At 44.5% G+C, this 17,659-nt stretch overlaps 4 protein-coding genes across 5 annotated transcripts; 2 read left to right on the plus strand and 2 right to left on the minus strand.

Moving 5' to 3' along the window:
* The first annotated feature begins 17 nt into the window (after window positions 1-17).
* On the plus strand, window positions 18-4,346 carry nob1 (NIN1 (RPN12) binding protein 1 homolog). 2 transcript variants are annotated; one of them, XM_035395437.1, is made up of 10 exons: window positions 18-147; window positions 370-450; window positions 892-1,024; window positions 1,203-1,336; window positions 1,429-1,500; window positions 2,116-2,259; window positions 2,393-2,671; window positions 2,875-2,972; window positions 3,260-3,404; window positions 3,737-4,346. In XM_035395437.1, the coding sequence occupies exons 2-10, from the start codon at window positions 382-384 to the stop codon at window positions 4,004-4,006; spliced, it is 1,344 nt and encodes a 447-aa protein (XP_035251328.1). In that variant the 5' UTR covers window positions 18-147; window positions 370-381; the 3' UTR covers window positions 4,007-4,346. The 2 variants fall into 2 exon arrangements, with proteins under 2 accessions (XP_035251328.1, XP_035251329.1); XM_035395438.1 differs by lacking the exon at window positions 18-147 and having other exon boundaries at window positions 157-450; window positions 2,128-2,259.
* Window positions 4,347-4,486: 140 nt separating this feature from the next.
* On the minus strand, window positions 4,487-7,630 carry cog8 (component of oligomeric golgi complex 8). Its single transcript, XM_035395436.1, has 5 exons — window positions 7,265-7,630; window positions 6,838-7,045; window positions 5,759-6,577; window positions 5,454-5,622; window positions 4,487-5,248 (listed from the first exon to the last, which is right to left on the minus strand). Exons 1-5 carry the CDS (start codon window positions 7,591-7,593, stop codon window positions 4,893-4,895), a joined length of 1,881 nt encoding a protein of 626 aa, XP_035251327.1. The 5' UTR covers window positions 7,594-7,630; the 3' UTR covers window positions 4,487-4,892.
* Window positions 7,631-8,193: 563 nt separating this feature from the next.
* On the plus strand, window positions 8,194-10,068 carry nip7 (NIP7 nucleolar pre-rRNA processing protein). Its single transcript, XM_035395440.1, has 5 exons — window positions 8,194-8,370; window positions 8,548-8,634; window positions 8,849-8,987; window positions 9,154-9,294; window positions 9,560-10,068. Exons 1-5 carry the CDS (start codon window positions 8,315-8,317, stop codon window positions 9,677-9,679), a joined length of 543 nt encoding a protein of 180 aa, XP_035251331.1. The 5' UTR covers window positions 8,194-8,314; the 3' UTR covers window positions 9,680-10,068.
* A 506-nt stretch (window positions 10,069-10,574) lies between these two features.
* LOC118215051 (transmembrane emp24 domain-containing protein 6-like) lies at window positions 10,575-13,290 on the minus strand. The gene is made up of 4 exons (XM_035395439.1): window positions 12,275-13,290; window positions 11,310-11,436; window positions 11,014-11,168; window positions 10,575-10,807 (listed from the first exon to the last, which is right to left on the minus strand). The coding sequence occupies exons 1-4, from the start codon at window positions 12,482-12,484 to the stop codon at window positions 10,586-10,588; spliced, it is 714 nt and encodes a 237-aa protein (XP_035251330.1). The 5' UTR covers window positions 12,485-13,290; the 3' UTR covers window positions 10,575-10,585.
* Window positions 13,291-17,659: the final 4,369 nt, after the last annotated feature.

Here is a 17,659-nt window from a genome sequence, read left to right on the forward strand (position 1 = left end):
ACAATAGTGTGACGTTGGGACCTGATTTAAATACTGAGCTTTATTAACTTGAATAGATTGAATAACTGAATACGACAAGTAGCCAATGAGAGATCCACAATTTAGTGCAACACTTCACCACCAGAGGGACCCTTTCCAATTTTACACGTAAGTTATATGAGGTATTTCCTAACTAGCTTTATAAAAATTACTGCTTATCTTGTGTTGCATTCTATTTCAGTTTTATTTAATGCATATGCAACCAAAAATATGAATGTGTAAAATTATAAAGACGACAGGCTTCCAGGGAAAACAAAAGTGTTGTTGCTGATGCATTCCGAAGACAGACTGCAGAGTGACCGGCTGATTTACGTGTCTCTGATTGGGTAGCTTCTGTTCAAGATGGCTGCTACCATGGTGGAACATGTTGTTGCTGATGCTGGAGCTTTCTTGAAAAAAGCACCATTGCAGGTGAGATTCCGTGGCACAAATTCTATTGAATTAACAGGTACAGACAGTTGCTGACACACCAGACATATTTGTTATAGCTATCTGTGTCAACTGCGCAATGTTGTTTGTCAATGCGTAGCTTACTGTTAGCTACCTAGCAAAGTGCCTTGCCGCTACTGGATGATAGTGCCTCTGCTAACCACACTGTAACATTATTAAATAAATCGGGTTTTCGACCTTTTCATTTGTCTTAATTCATATAGCTTGTTAACTGACTTAATGTATGTTGCCAGGTAACTGCTGACTCGTAACGTCAGCCGAGTAGGGAATTGACGTATTGGCTGTCGGATGTCAGACACTGGTACCTCGTTAGGTGTCAGCAGTTCACCCGCCTCATGTTGGCAGTTATTACTGTATAAATGACGTTGCAATTGATATACATTTTTGCGTTTTCTATTTTAGGATATTGGGAAGAACATCTACACCCTAAAGGAGGTTGTCGAAGAAATCCGGGACAAACAGACGAGGAGGAGCCTAGCCTTTCTTCCGTATAAACTTAATTTCAAGGAGCCCTTTCCAGAATATATACGATTGGGTGGGTGATTTTCTGGAAAATATGTTTTCACTATTCAAATCTAATAAAATGCGGTTTTGTTAGAATAACACGCGGGAACCTTTGTGTTTCGCAGTACAAATGAATTAGATTGAAGGATCTATTCTACTATGGTAAGCGTCTAATGTTTTGTTACTTTATTTTTATAATTATTTTCCAGTGACCGAGTTTTCCAAGAAGACAGGAGACTACCCCAGTCTCTCTGCTACAGATATCAAGGTCTTGGCTTTAACATATCAACTGGAAGCAGAAACTGTGGGGGATGCTCACTTGAAGAAAGAGCCTGAGGTTAAAGTAAGGACACATCAAGTTAACTGTGTAAATGCATTATACTTACATGTTAAATGAAGTGTACAGTTGTTAAACATGCTTTTTTTTGACACCAGGTTAATGTGTGTAGCACACTGCGCCACCCTGAAGCCCCGGTGGACATTGCTGGGTTTCATCTGCCCTCAAAGGTAAGACTAACTGTTTACAGACCGGTACACTTTTATTCAAATTTGCCAAAAATCATATTTCTTAAATGGTTGGAGAATTTTTTTTGAGAACGCTTTCATCCTGGAAAGCCCTCAAATATCTCCATTGGGGAAGAAAATATAGCCAACATACTATCCGAATGTTATTTTGTATACTTTTCAGGGTACATGTTTGTTCTTTGTCGTTTAAAATTAATTAAATTCATGACCGAATGGCTGGTATTTGCTGTCAAGTACACCAGACTATGTCTGCAAAATTTGTTTAGGTAATGTCTCAAAAATCTGACCTAGTTTCATCCTCAAAGATGCCCAATCATGCTGGAATTTGAATACTGCTGTAGAAAAACATTCCAAATCGTACAATGAAAATTGATTTGAATGGGAACCTTGGCTTTTTATTAATGGGAGAAATTTGTTAAAGCATTTGTTTGATGTCATACACGTGCCAATTCTTTTATGGAAATATTTTCTCAAGTCACAATGACGGTCAGTTGTGCTCCTTAGAAGGGTAAAGCACCATCTCATACTCGGTGTCTAACGTTTACCGTGCAAATAATCTCACCGAAAGCATTCTTGAACTATCCATCCCAAATACAGAAGCCTTTGGAGAAGCCAGGGTCAGAGTGCCAGAGCCCCGCTCCCTCCCAGAGCTCCTCAGCTTCAGAAAGCGCAGAGTTCGACGGCTTCCTCTTCTGGAGAAACCCTCTGCCCAACATTGAGGCCGACCTGCTGGAACTCCTGGTGAGACAAACACTGGTGATGGTGGGAGCCCGAGCCTTGCTCCTTCCGGCTCTGTAACGAGACGAAGCACCATGGCCTAAAAGCACCGCGGCCTGGGTGAGAAATGAACGGCGGCGTTTCTGTTTACCCACAGGGCGCCGAGACGGTCTCAACAGCAGACAGCCCTGGCCCCGCGGCTGAGAACCTACAGTCAGCGGCCGTCTCTCCTGGGGGGCAGGGCGGGGACTCCTCTGAGGGTGGCGGTGGCTCGGAGGGAGAGAGTGAAGAGGAGGAGGACGAGGAGGAAGAGGGTGACGATGGTGGAGGCTGGATTACACCCAGTAACATCAAACAGGTCCAGCTTGATGTGGGAAACTGGGAGTCTCCTGCAGATGTTAAAGTGGGCTGCATGACCACAGATTTTGCTATGCAGGTAAGAATGAATCCAGCGCAATGACGACGGCATATACAGAGTAAACCTGCACTGTAACATACTGGTTCTGTTAATCCCGTTTACTTCAACTGTCATTCTTTAGCGATTCACTGAGGCCTATGTTACTCACCTACCGGATTACCTAAACGATCGGCTCAAATTCAGATCTCACATTTTCCTTGAACGATCTTCTTTTTTGGCAGAACGTTCTCATTCAGATTGGCCTCCATGTCCTCTCAGTGAATGGAATGCTGATCAAGCACAGCAGGAACTACATTCTGCGCTGCCACGCCTGTTTCAAGTAAGTATCCCTGGAGTAACAATGCAAAGACCATGGAGACTCCTCAAAACACTGCTTTGAATTATAAAATAATAAAGAATGACCTGTATTCAATCAACATTTGGATACACTTTCTCCACAAACTGTTTGGTCAGTGATTTTTTAATGAGTGCTGTACTTAGCGAACTGTGAAGAACAGCAATTCTTTCCTATATTAATCAGGGCTGAGGGCAAATGTTGATTGAATCGCAGTCAGTACATTACATCACGATTAAGCCGTGAGCTGAGTTTCCATCCCTTCATTTTAGGACCACAACAAACATGAACAAAGTGTTTTGCCCTCACTGTGGGAACAAGACACTGAAGAAGATCGCCGTGACGTTAAAAGAGGATGGTAGCCTGCAAATGCATTTCTCCAAGAACCCCAAAGTGCTGAATCCCAAAGGACTGAGGGTACGTGAGGAACACGGGCTTTTTAAAATAACTCCGTTACTGACCAGCAGGTATTTTAAAAAGAGAATACCTTTTGAACCATTCAAAATGGTTCAATAGGTATGGTAGGAAAATGGTGAGCACTGTTGGGCTAAGTGGCCTGTTCTCGTCCTCCTGTTATGTTAAAAGAAGTTTGATTAAAAACCTGCAACTCAATGCCAAGAACTGTTTTTGCCCACATCACTAAATTACGTCACAGAATGGATTTTTGTATTTGGCTCATTAAATTCTGTAGTTGCGGCGGCTGTTGAACGTGGACTATTTCACCCGTTTTGCTGTTCCCCCGTCCGCAGCACTCCTTGCCCATGCCGCAGGGGGGCAAGCATGCCAGCAACCCCCAGCTGGTGGAGGACCAGCACTTCCCCCAGCAGCGGCTGTCGCGCAAGGCCCGGCAGAAGACGGACGTCTTCAACCCCGACTACGTGGCCGGGGGGTCGCCCTTCGCGGAGAACGACATCTACAGCAGGGCGGCCGGCTTGCAGCTGCGCGACGCCCAGGCCGGAGGGGGCAGACGCCGCGCCAACCCCAACGCCGCCCGCAAGAAGTTTGTGAAGAAAAAATAATAACCCCGCGTGTGTCCCGCTGCATTTAGACTGAACACGTCTGCCTCGTGCGTGCGCACTACACAGATACAGAGGTCACAAGGCAAACATTTTCTCACACAAACGAAACCAGCCCCAGTAAGACTAATCAACGTATGCCTAAACCGATGAGATATCTTCGGCATGTCTAAGTGAACGCATAATACTGGTGTAAACAATATTTAAAATGTCATTAAATGCCATGTTCAAATTGCAAGTGTAACTCTTACAACATGCCATTGCACAATCTGTAAAGCTGTTGTTGCCCTTTTGGGGAAAAAAGCTAACTTTTGATACCCCACATTAAAATTTCTAACTGACATCTTTTGTTGGAGCTGTAATTCATTTTAGATACCTGGTTGTTTATCTGTGTTCAGTGAAACGGAAGTAATGCTGACATACAATTCAATCATATTGATGCAAGCTGAATCGATAATTCATGTCAACATGCAGAAGGCGTACTTCAGAAAGATGAGAACACCCTTTATTGGTTAAATAAGCCCAGACACATCCATATTTACAGTTACATATACAATGACCCCTACACTTCTATGGCCCAGCATTTCTGTGAGAAGGGACAGGGAATGTGCACAGATTATCATTTTGAGAATGGGGAATATCATCTTGGAAATGGAAACTGATTAAACACACATGATCAGCCTGAACACAAAATGATTTAAAGTACTAAAGGTTTCACAGGTACAGAGGACTCTTTCCTACAGTACCTGGTTCTCCTTAAGTGCACTTGGCTAGTATGAAAAGTTTACCAGACGAAATCTTCAAGGCCAAAACGTTTTTGGCAGGAAACGGAGAGCAGTGAAGCTTGAATTAAATAGTTTTTTTTAATTTTAAGTACTGAGAAACACCATTAACTTCCATCCCCAGTGTGTGGAGATTCCTCCAGATCCAGATCCAGATCCTCCCCCGTGTCCTCTGGTGGGGGTGCGGTTTCTACCTCTGTCGCTGTGTCCGTTTGGGGTTCAGATGGTGGAGGCGGCTCTGGTGCCTCCTCTCTTGGTTCGGGCTCAGGCTCGGGTGCGGGCTCAGGCTCGGGTCCAGCCAGGTGGTCGTCGTCCTCCATCATGCTGATGAGCTGGGCGCTGAGCTCTTCCTCGGAGGGTGGCATCTCCCTCTTGGGTACAACGAAGTCCAGCGGCTCCAGCACCGCGTTCACATCAATGCAGCCCAGGCTGCCATACTTATGCACCTGCGTCGGAGGAATACCTGCACAACAAAGAAGAGCGACTCATCATCGAGCCGTCATATATGCTGAAGACCTAGCAAGATGTAAAAACTTTTTTTTATTTTTATTCAACATTGTAAACTGTACCAGGCAAAGCATACTAAACGCCAGGTTAACAGCCACAGCAGGAGAGTTGCAGTATCCAAAATGAACGCAAGCAGAGCATTTTGCGAGAATGACACTCACCCAGTATGATCGCAAGCTGAGCAGGAGGAAACAGGACCTGCAGGCAGCGGTTAAGGAACGGCACCATGTCCTCCGCAAAGGCGCAGCTGAACTGCACGAAAAGCTCCTGCTCTCTGGTGCTAAAGGCAGTCTCTTCGGCTCTGTGGAACGCTAGGATCAGCTTAGTCACCTACGGGCAGAACAGGAAATGCGTCACCTCCGACGTCACATGCCACAACACAAGTCCCGTAACATTACAGCACGGCCACGTCTCAAACTCAGACTCTTAATCTCTTAACAACAGTGTGAGCGACCACCCCCGGTACCTTCATGAGGGCATCTTCCAGGCACTTGGCCACGTCCTGGGCCAGGGCAATTGGGCAGCAGAGCCGCAGGTCATTGAAGGCGGTCAGAACGTTGTTGAGGAAACAGGCTAGCGGCGGAAAGTCCAGGAGAGACATGGGGGGCTGCAGAGAGCCGGGCTGCGTGCTGGGAGCCACAGGGGGGAGGGCGCCGCCCAGCATGGTGGGAAGGGAGATGAGCGTGAACATGTTCATGTCCTCCTGGAACTTGTCCACGGCCTCCTGCACGGCCGAGCGGAACGTAGCCATGGCAACCCGCTGGAACATGGGGGCCAGCTGCCCGCGGAAGTCGGCGCCCACCCGGCTGAAGGACAGGCCGAAGTACATGCACTGGCCGAGGAGGGAGTCCAAGCGGCCGCCCACCCCGCGCTGCAGGTCCCTGTCCAGGGTCTCCAGGAACTCGGCCACCTTCTGCACCACCCAGCCGTGGAAGATGGCGCTCTCGTTCACGGCCTGCGCCCCGGAGGGCAGCAGCGGGTCCTCGTCCGAGAAGATGGCCCGGTACTGGGTGATGATGTCGAACAGGTGGACGCGGCAGGCCTCTATGGTCTTGGTGATGTGCAGGTAGGGGTCGTCCTCCGGGATGGCCGCCAGGATGGAGCGCAGCCAGCTGCCCCGCGCCTGCAGGAACTTCACCCGCAGCTCCGCCTCGGTGAACACGTCCATCCGCCGCAGGTAGCCAATCACGCGAAGGCACACCGGCAGCTGAGCGTTGCTGCGCAGCTGCTGCAGCAGCTGGTTCAGCATGAGCTGGGCAGACTGACGAACTTCATGTATGATGCCCTGTGGGATCGAGACAGTGGGATTACTTTAAAGAATTGTGTATCATTCCATTCCTCTTCAGAAAGATTTTTGTATTACCCGTATAACTGAAGCAAATGGCAGAACAAGCAATTGAAGATTAGACCACCAATGCATACATTTCCAACATCTTTATACAGACCAAGTTAGAAATGTTTAACATTAAATAACTACCCAGCTACAGTACACTTCATGTTTCATTATTATTTCTCAGCTTGCTCTTGCGTGAGGCAACAGTGTACCTGAATGACCGGTATGGAGGAATACTTCTTCTCCAGCCTCTTGACGTAAGCTGCCAACTCCAGCGCCTCCTCGTAGTAGCCGTTGCGGACGCAGGTGTCCATGAGTTGTGGTATTTCAAGGATCTCCAGAATCTCCGTGTGGCGATTCAGGGTCAAGCTGTTCATACGCCGACTGACCCCAATGTCCTCCGCCTCCTTCACAAAACCCCTGCAAGGACCGAACAGCACAATTGATAAAGGCTATACAACCAGCACGAACAAGTCAAAGTATCATATTATGTAATTATGGTCACGACTGTCTTAAATTAATGTCTCGTTCATTTCCAACTCATTGCTCATTGACTTGCAGTACATCTCAAGTTAGCTGTATGCATAACTGATGAGTTCCAAGATTCCAACTAATCTCGTCTAAAATGACTGGACGAACCTGCATTTTTCCCCGAAGCTAGGCAACTTGTCAAGCAGTTTGGATACACTGCTCTCCACACGGCCGAAATCCCGATATATCTCCTTCGTGCAGTCAGCTGTGCGTATGAAGGTTTTGTAGTTCGAGAAGGCCAACTCCCGAGTCTGCTGTTGAATCTGTCCGCGCTCCTCCGCTAATTTCTCTGGCTCCCGATTCAGCTTCTCCACCCCAAAGGAGCTAAGTTCTGCCAAGTATGCTGCAAAGTCTGGATTGTCTCTCCAGTTGTCTGGAAAGCTATCTTTGAATATAGAAGCAAGAATGCTCTCATCTTCCACGTCTACAGCGGCCATCTTGCTAATAATATGCTCCCGCTGACGTCACGGGAAATAGGAAGTGGATTGAGAGGGCTGTCACCAAAGATGTAAGTGGAATTAATGCGATGCACAAATCGTGGGATTTTCTGTCAGTGCGAGAAACAACATAATGCAGATGAAATACTATTCTGGTTTGAATGAGAGTTGGTGAGACTTTGTCCAAACAAGCCATTTTGCTCACAAAGTAAATGAGTCATTTTTTGGAATAGTTCATTGGTAATATCTCCGCAGTCACGAAAATAGAATTATAGGAAAAATTGGAATCGTAACTGCACATTTTTATTGGAAAACAGTTTGTATGACGCCACATACGTTAAGCACATTTTGAATATTTCCGAAACTTGGTCGGAAAATCACCTTATAAGCATTTGTTCATGTTATCACATTTTCTTACAAGACCGACTAGCTTGCTTTCAAACAAGCTCTTGCCATTATTTCGCTTAATGGTCGCATTCTGCTTACAACTTGAATTTGCTTACACTGTCCCCTTCTCCATTGACTTCCATTATAACTTGGGCATCTTGGACTGTGCCATCCGCTATCTTTGTCCCCCGACCCGTCCAGTTCAAAGAGCATGAACAGAACTTCCGCTTCCTGAATAAGCAAAACACGTGCACTGGTCGATATCTGTGTGGAGTGCCTGCGGACCATTTCTGAATCGCTAAGCCTTATAATTAATAATAATTTTACCTCCACAATGCGGCCGTTAACAGAAGACGAAACAAAGACCATGTTCGAGAAACTCTCAAAGTAGTAAGTAGCGATGGCATGTGTGTTCAAATTGCATTTGGCTAGATGTGATTGTAAACTTGCTCCCATGTTTTCTGATTTCCATGGTCCTGGTTTCGAAAGGCATTTTAATCTAATACAGAAGAGCTTAAATTACTCTTTAATCAAAAGCTTCATTGCTATGGTACTTTGCATTCACAGTATTGGAGAGAACATAAAGCTTTTGGTGGATCGCCCAGATGGAACATACTGCTTCAGACTTCACAACGACCGTGTATATTACATCAGGTAGGATCTTTACTTAAAAAGTAGATCGCTAATCTAAGCAAGTGTGTAATTTTAAAAAGATAGGCAGTTGACCTGGCTTTTAAGGTCTATCAGTTTCAGTTTTCAAGATAACCTGATATCATTTTTATAACATTCAAATTGTAGCTTTTTTCAGAACAGTGCATGCTTTGCTTAACGAACGAGATTTGAGTTTTCTCCCATTTTGATTCCTCAGTGAGAAAATTCTGAAGTTGGCCACCAATATTTCTCGGGAGAAGTTGGTCTCTGTGGGTACATGCTTTGGAAAATTCACCAAAACCCAGAAATTCCGCCTGCACATCACAGCATTGGACTTCCTAGCTCCTTACGCAAAGGTTAATGTGCTGTATTAATCACTGTTTTAAGGTGTGCGTCGCTGTGCCGTCGCAGGTCATACGTGTTTAGTACGCATTTCGAATTCGCAACATTCAGAATGCACATCTACAATTTCTGGGCAGGAAATGACGATTGGCCTCGTTTTGAACGTCGTATTGATTTCAGTTCAAGGTGTGGGTGAAGCCCGGAGCGGAGCAGTCGTTTCTTTATGGGAACCATGTTCTGAAGTCGGGCCTGGGCAGAATCACGGAGAACACGGCACAGTACCAGGGCGTTGTGGTGTACTCTATGGCAGATGTACCGCTGGTAAAGGCCTCTTCGTCCAACACTGTAGCTGCAAACAGCCTAACTGAATACATGTGTTCGTCGGTCTCGCTATTCCTTTCTGTGTGTGAATGGCATTAAAAAGTACACTATATGACCAAAAGTGTATTGTATGCCGTGGAGTGTTCCGTTGTAGACCTCATGGGCTGTAAAATAGCTAGACATGCTTTTGTCCATTGAGCGTGTCCCTGTGTAGTTTTATGTATGTGACGTGTGCATTCTCTAATCGGCTCCCCTCTACCTTCAGGGCTTTGGAGTGGCTGCAAAGTCCACACAGGAGTGTCGGCGAGTGGACCCCATGTCCATCGTGGTCTTCCACCAGGCCGATATTGGGGAGTACATCAGGAGCGAGGATACTCTCACATAAAACAAATTCTCATCACTCAAGACTGTACCGGCAACGGGCCCCTGGGGAGCACCAGTACTGATCCTTCCTACTTGCCCTGCTGACCAGTGAACACAGACTGTTTGGAAGCTCTGCATCAGCAAGCAGCCCTGAACCGGCAGGACAAGACTGCTGACAGCCTGCAGTGTCCGCATCGTTCTCCTGGCACGCTGACGCAGAGCGGGGCTCGTGACACGCTGTATATCACAGCAGGGATCTTCCCCTGAGATTAAATAAATGTTTTATGAGATCTTTTTTTCCCACTGTTGAAAATAGACTGAAACAGTACTCTTTTCCTTGGTCAACATGTTTTAGTGATGTTCTCATGCTAACAGAGTAAGCAGTTGACAAATTAAAAAATTTAAAAGAAAGTTTAGAAAAATTCAGGTTCAAATCTTGTTTTTTGTTCTTCAAGAGCTTTAATTTTTATAATCAGGTGAAATTTCATATCAACAGTTGAGTGGTTAGAGGCCAGCCTGTACCAGTGTGTAGGGATTCTTTGATAAGACAAGAAAATCAATGCTGAATCTCAAACGTTATATCCTACAATTAACAGAGATCCTTTTTCCTTATCCCAAAGATGGAAGGAGGACCTCTGTTTAAATCTACATCCAACTGTAGATGATTCAAACCTGTAGGACTGCCTGGCTAACTGACCCACAGATGTACAGGGCGATAGGAAGGGAATCAAACTTTACTCATTCAGAATGTCAGGTAGGGTACATTCACAGCACGGCATGCAGGCCTACAGACATTTCAGCCCCTCGGAACCTGGGTGAATAAACATCTGACCTTCAGGCTGTAAAAATCGTATTTCCAGAGGTGCAGATGAGGGTTAACTGCAGGTACAGATGGGATTGTCACCCCAGGCCCAGGAAGGGGGGAGGCTTAGCAGCGAGGCCGTTTGTTGTCTGTGTGGAAAAGCTTCTTGAGGAATGACAGTTGCAGGTAGCCCGCGGTGACGATGACCACGCTCTGAGCAGCAGACCACCAGTTCACGTAGTTGTAGTTTGAGAGAAGCAGGTAGTGGTCTGCGCCACTTCGCATGCGTGCAAAGTTGTAGTGCCTCCATATGTGGAATATGTGGCCCTGTAGTTTATTGACACTCCCCTGCAAAATGGACATTTATCTGTAGTTTGTTCAGGAAATTGTGGGAGAACATCACAGTCTAATTTATTTTTCTTTTCAAACTGGCATAAAAAACACTTTTGTCAGTTGAACTGATCACAATGCTAGATTGAGAACATGGAAACAAGAATAGTCTATGCTAGGCATTTGTATTGCTACTTAATCAGGTAACTGGAAGTAGTTTGTACCTCAATGGTGGACAGTGTATCATTCAGGTGTTTCCCCGCCTCCTCCTTATTTACCTGGGCCTGTTCAAAGCCCTCATAGTAGACGCCAAAGCTGAGGAAGACCTGTGTTCTTCCAAATCTATTGTGCAAGTTGCTGAAGCACATCTGGTAAAAACCTAGATTTACAAAATTGCAAAATCGGTGACCAAACCATGTGACTTTTTTTTTTTTCATTCTTTTGGACTAATTTTGCAGTCGTTGCAACAGTACCAGTAACAAACAGTAAAGTCTAATATCTATTGATGCGAGCACTTTACCTGTCTCCTGTGTATGGAAGTTGATATGACCTATAGGGTCATCAGTAAAGGTCACTAGGAATCCCTGGGGGGAGCTGACTGTGGTGGACAGGTGCCTGTTATTGGCTACGCCCGTCACCCACTGGACCTGCACACACAGGAAACAGTGATGGCAAGAGTCATCCACATTTAACCTGGAGTCGGCTGCATTCACACAGAATATGCTTGACTAAACAACCCTTCAGCATTTTCTATCTACAGGAAACCATCATATAGAAAATGCTTTTAATCAATAATATGGTGCGTTTGACAGCATTGTATAAATTATGCATGCTCAGGTTGTGGACCAAGTGACTACAGGGACATAATTTAAACATTCACAGTTTTAAAGGGAGGGAGTGAAAGGCAAAAAGGATTTGAGATTTTCTGAAAGTCAACAGCACTTATAGAACATTATGATATCGTGTATCACTTAAAAATTACATGTGATAAGACCAAGGGCAACCAGGACCTTCACTGTGACATTTTAATACAGTAACATTTTAGTTATACAACCTTTCCTCTGGTGTTAGGGTCTGTTGATTAGTTAAAACCAATTTCTGTTGTCAGGTAGTGTATTCTTTATCATTTTTTCAACTATAACTTTTTAACATTTTGCCCTTATGTATTATTATTCACAGTATCCACATGAGCAAGTTTTCATACAGAAGATATTTAGAACAGAGATTCAGATTTCTCACAATAAAACAAATGACAATGACATCAACAAAATTCAAATCAGATTTTGCACTCACATGTAAGTGCATATCAGCAACTGACAACATGCCAGTTGACAAACAGAATGCTTTTTTGGGAGACATTTAGCATGCGGCAAGTAGTGCATTTATTCAGAATTCTATGCTGGGCTTCAGCTTGGAAAAAAAAAACCCACTCTAGTACAATGATAGTAAACTGTGTCCCCAACACCAAGATGCACGGTCCCTTACCACGTAAGTCAAGTAGAAGCGTCCGCTCTGGTGCGCGAAGTGCCAAAAGCACTGATGCTCAGTGCCGGACAGCACGATGGCGAAGCTGTACTGATCCTGACCCCGGAACAGGTCCTCACCCCCGGCACCGACAAGCGGCTCCGACTTCTGCCCGCGCCCCCCCTGCCCCAGCAGGAGGAGGAGAAGGGGGTACCACAGCACACCTGGCATGGCCTCGCATACACCTTCGTGTGCTCTCACACACTGGCGAGGGTGGATGCAGCCACTGTACCAATGCTAACGGAATGCCCACTGCTGGCTAACGATTAACTAGCGCCACTCGAGAGTCTTTCCATTTTGGATAACGGCTTCACTTCCTTGATAAGATGCATTGATACTCACTGTAGTGTTGACCGTACATGGATTCAAATCTACATTAACCTTTATTGACATAAAACAAACAATTCTGAACACCCATTTTTCCTCTCCCTTCTGTATTCCCACTATTATAATTCTTAATATGAGGTACACATTCACACATTTGCACATGCTCTTGACAACAATTGAAAGAGGGCCAGATTTTGTTGATGGAGCATAATGTAAATAACCATGTTCCTGATTTAATTTAATTTTGTTATTTGCATAGCTAGTTCCAGAAATTAGTTTCCGCCACTCAACTAAACAATGAAGAAAAAAGTATTAATGGAATAACTGGAAGGGTGCCTAAACTTTTGCACATTCCACATTTGCTCTTTTCTTTCAAACTGTTCAATTCAGAAAATAAATATTAACTTTATGTTAAACTTGCAGAAATATGTCACGTTTAAGTTAGTACCAGTAGAGGTCGCTTTAACTTCTTTTTACACATAGATTCAATAAAACACACAATTTTACCAGGGGTGCCCAAACAGGTGTGTATCACTGTATACCGTATTACCTAGATTTTGAGGTAATCACCACGGTTCTATTGAAAGACACAGAAGACTTGTCACAGGTGCTTCCATCTTTCACCGGTCTCCTTCTATGGGAGATCAATCTTCGCGTGCAAAAAACAAAAACACTGCAGTATAATTCCATTATTAATTATATCCATTACTGAGAATAAGGAAAAATACAAAGGCACATACACAAGCTTCTATATGTTCAGGGGACATAATTACCTTAAGCAGATCACCAGTGAGTCGGTCCTCTGTGACCTCCAGGTCCAGTATCTCATCTAGGGGGTCGTGCACGGTCATACCTGAATCAGTCCAGGGAAGCAAACGGTGGCTGAACCACACACTGATTAATCACATTAATTTAGGAAACTGACAGTTGAAATTTATTCATCATGCACTCCTCTGACCCCAGTGTCTTAACAGCCACCCCCAAAAATATCATCTTATTCTACAAGAAACACCTGCCAGGAATGCAGATATTAAGCCTCACACACACAAATTTGAGACTTGAATGCTGGTCAGCTACTGACAGCAGACACACAACATTTTTCAAAATACAATATTTTGCATCCTAAGGGCCACGAAACCATCCAGGTTTCAAGATCTTTGAATTCTAAAACAAAATTTGATTCCATTCCAGTTGCCTAAAAGCTACTTGTAGGCTGAACTAAAAAATAAGAACAAAAACAATGGCAACTAGAGGAAGACAGACATTTTTACAGGACAGATTAAATATCACAGACATTCCACTCACCTAATGATGGGTTTTGTTGAGATTTAGGCTTTGGGATATGAGGGGAAGTATGAAATGCAATGCAAAAGTGAAGTAGTGTTGAGATGGACCATATGAGCATCATACATGTAAAAATGTAGAACCAAACCACAACAAACACTTCAGAGACACAGCGACCCATTCCTTTATCATTGTGGCCATTATAAAAGAAACTGAACTGGCTGGGCTATATAGCAACTTCAAACAAACGGGTAGGACACTGCCATTGTACGCTTGAGCAAGGTACTTAACTTGCATTGCTTCAGTATGTGTCCAGCTGTATAAATGGATGCAATGTAAATGCAATGCAAATGTTGTGTAAGTTGTTCTGGATAAGAGTGTCTGCTAAATGCCTGTACTGTAATGTAATGTAATGTAATGGAAACATTTCAGCAGGCTCTGCTCAAATCTATAAGAAATGGCCTGTCCTTACCTCACGTGTTTGCAGACAGGACAGTACTGACTGTTAGCATGGGAGTACTCTGGGTATGGATCACATTCACATAATAAAGACAACAGTGTGGCTGTTTTTCAATTGAGATTCCAACTATGTAAAATAACGTTTTGAAAAAAGCAATGGATTCAGCGATCCATCATTTTTCCAGGCACCCTCCATTTCAAAAAATCTACAAAGCATCATTTTAATGTATATACTATGGAAAACACTTTTTAAAACAAGGATATGCTTGTCCAACGCAAGAAAAAAAAAAAGTACAAAATTGTCCAGTGGATTATGAAAAAAAAGGCCCTTTACGGCATTTCCTTGCAGGGGTATTTTACAGATACAAGACAGTAATAAAAACATGTTGAGTTTCCATCAAAATCCAAGACCCTGTCAGCTTTTCCACATAATCAAGGGCTGAATACACTTCATATCAAAGTTACAGTGATCTCATGTCACAGAGGCGCTTAGAGGCAGATTATCAAAACACTCAGAAATGAAAGAGTTTTAAAAAATCAGAGTGAAGCAACGATGTAAGACAATCGCTCCTGTTTTATTTCCCAGAGCCTGGTGGGGCCCATTTTCTGACACTGATGTGATGGATCATAGAGGATGGTTTGAGTTCTATTCTGTGGAAACAGAGCAACACAGCACACACACACACACACATACACACACACACACACACACACTACACAAACAGCTCACACACACACACACACACACACATACATACACACACAGCACACACACACACACACTACACATAAACAGCACACACACACACACACACACACACATACATACACACACAGCACACACACACACACACACTACACATAAACAGCACACACAGCACACACACACATACATACACACACAGCACACACACACACACACACACACACACATACATACACACACAGCACACACACACACACACACACACTACACATAAACAGCACACACACACACACACAGCACACACACACACTACACATAAACAGCACACACACACACATACACACACACACACATACACAGTCACACAGCACACACACACACACAGCATGGTTCCAGGCTGCATCAGACCTCGGGTGAAAGACACAGGAGGCTAAACTGCTGTTCATCCATTCGTTCAAACCTTACAACTTTATTATGCAAAAGAACTACACATTAGAAAGACCATTTATAACACAGATATTTCTTAAAAAAAAAAAAAATCCAGTTAAATGATATACTGTAGATAACGGAAGTAACCCGTGTATGCTTTCCAGTTACAAAGCTTGACATATCGATTACTCTATTTTCAGGCAAATCCATACTTCTGTTCTGATTAATACGCGTCCTGTTCGGCCAAGATATGCGTCAGCATCTCGACTGATGGGGCTCTACAGGAATGAGCAAGAAGCCTGGAAGAGCACGGTGCCTGCGGACTGCAGGCCAAGCGCAGCTCTGCCACAGATCACACGTGCCGCTTTCACATATGGGCAATCTGGACCTCCGACAAGAATTTATACAGCCATGCCGAGTGAAAGGAGACTTTTAAGAGTTTCGGAAAATGTGCACTTCTCTTGCTTTGTTAAGTGGAAAACATATTAGGTTTTGTGTTCATGAGATGACTGAATAAAACCATGATGAATTCCCTGCATTGTTAACTGCCTTTGACAACAGATTTTTAATCACATGCCATACATTCTCATGACAGTATTTAAATAAAAGGCCAGTTTCCTCCGATACATTCCCTTAGGGATCGACCCTGTCCACCTTCTAAAAAGTCTACAAAGAATTTAATTTCACCGAATAACCCTCCCCCCTCCCCTCCCCTCCCCACACCCCAAAAAAGTTCCATTATTTTCATAATTGCAGCGTTCAATATAAGACATGAAGATTTTGTTCAGAGGCTATACTATTAATAAAACTGATTGCATCATATCATTAAAGTGATTTTAGGCATCTATTCACTTACAGACTGACTACAAGTTTGGCATTGACGGCTGACATCTCTTTTAAATAAAACGCATGCACACATATTTCCAGGGACTAACAAGTTAAGTTATTTGGCCTTTATCAAATGACTATGATAACGGTGCAGGCAATTAATTCGCTAGCCACTTCAGACGGTGGAGCACTGAAACAGGAGTACCCAATCTGACAACACTTCCACCCACTGTAAGAGACAGGAGATAAAACACGAGAAGGGGAAGAGGTCGTTCAGACTGACAGCGATAGAGAGAGGGGAGCTGCTGAGCTTGCTGGTGGGATTAGACTGCAAGTTAATTTACTCCATAAAATATCCCATAATGCTTTGGTTAGAAATGCCCTAACTGATGACTCCGGTGAAAATACACATGATTCTCAGCCAGACACATCTCCAGGTCCTCTGGGGACACAGAAGACGCCTCCCGTAGCTGTCAGAGATAGCTGTTCACACGGAAACTTTTAAAAACCTGGTGAATACTGGTGAATTTGTAGACCCAGCTAGGCCCTGTGTGCCTGAGGGGCCCAATTGGTAATTAAAAAAAAAAAAAAAAACACCTTTTCATGCAAGTTTTCTGCAGGGCTTTTCCTGGACAGCACAAAGCAGTCCCTGTGCGGGACCTCCCATCGGCTTCAATGGGCAGGGAGGGCCTTTTGTGCGGCGTTTCTCCAGCGTTTGTTTTTGACCGTCCTGTGTGGTTCCCCCCCCCCCCCCGTTTAAAGATTCTGAGCAGAGGACCTCTTTCTTTCTGCACAGCTGCCCATCACTGCCAGGCCCCAAGCGTTTGCATGACAAAACCGGTTTCCATGTGACGGCGTTGGGAAGCCTGGCATAGCACCGGCGGCATTAAAAACCCAAGTCAGGTCAGGCAGGGGGGGCGCAGCGTGTCCCTTACTTCACGCCGTCCCACTACATCAGCACTGCCCCCGCTCAGAAACGGACCCAGAGCCTACCGCGCACGGGCACCTCAGTCTTCCCCCATCCCACCACAGCATCGCCAGGCATGGCTGCGGGAAGACAGTCATGGGTAACCGAGAACGTACTCTCATCATCATCATCCTCACCTCCTCCGTCTCTGCCCCCCCAAAACAGCAAAGAAATATGTAATTATGTACATTGTTTTAAGATGGAAAATACATGTACAAGAAGGATGGAAAGAAATACTGTGATGTGATGATTAAAAAATCCCACGGTTTAATTTTCCCCCCAATATACACTGTCATCGCGGGTGGTGATCTAAAATTATTCTCCAGCAGTAGCATTCTAAAAACTG

Source organism: Anguilla anguilla, chromosome 16 (genome assembly GCF_013347855.1).
Source record: "Anguilla anguilla isolate fAngAng1 chromosome 16, fAngAng1.pri, whole genome shotgun sequence".
Classification (NCBI taxonomy): Eukaryota; Metazoa; Chordata; class Actinopteri; order Anguilliformes; family Anguillidae; genus Anguilla; species Anguilla anguilla.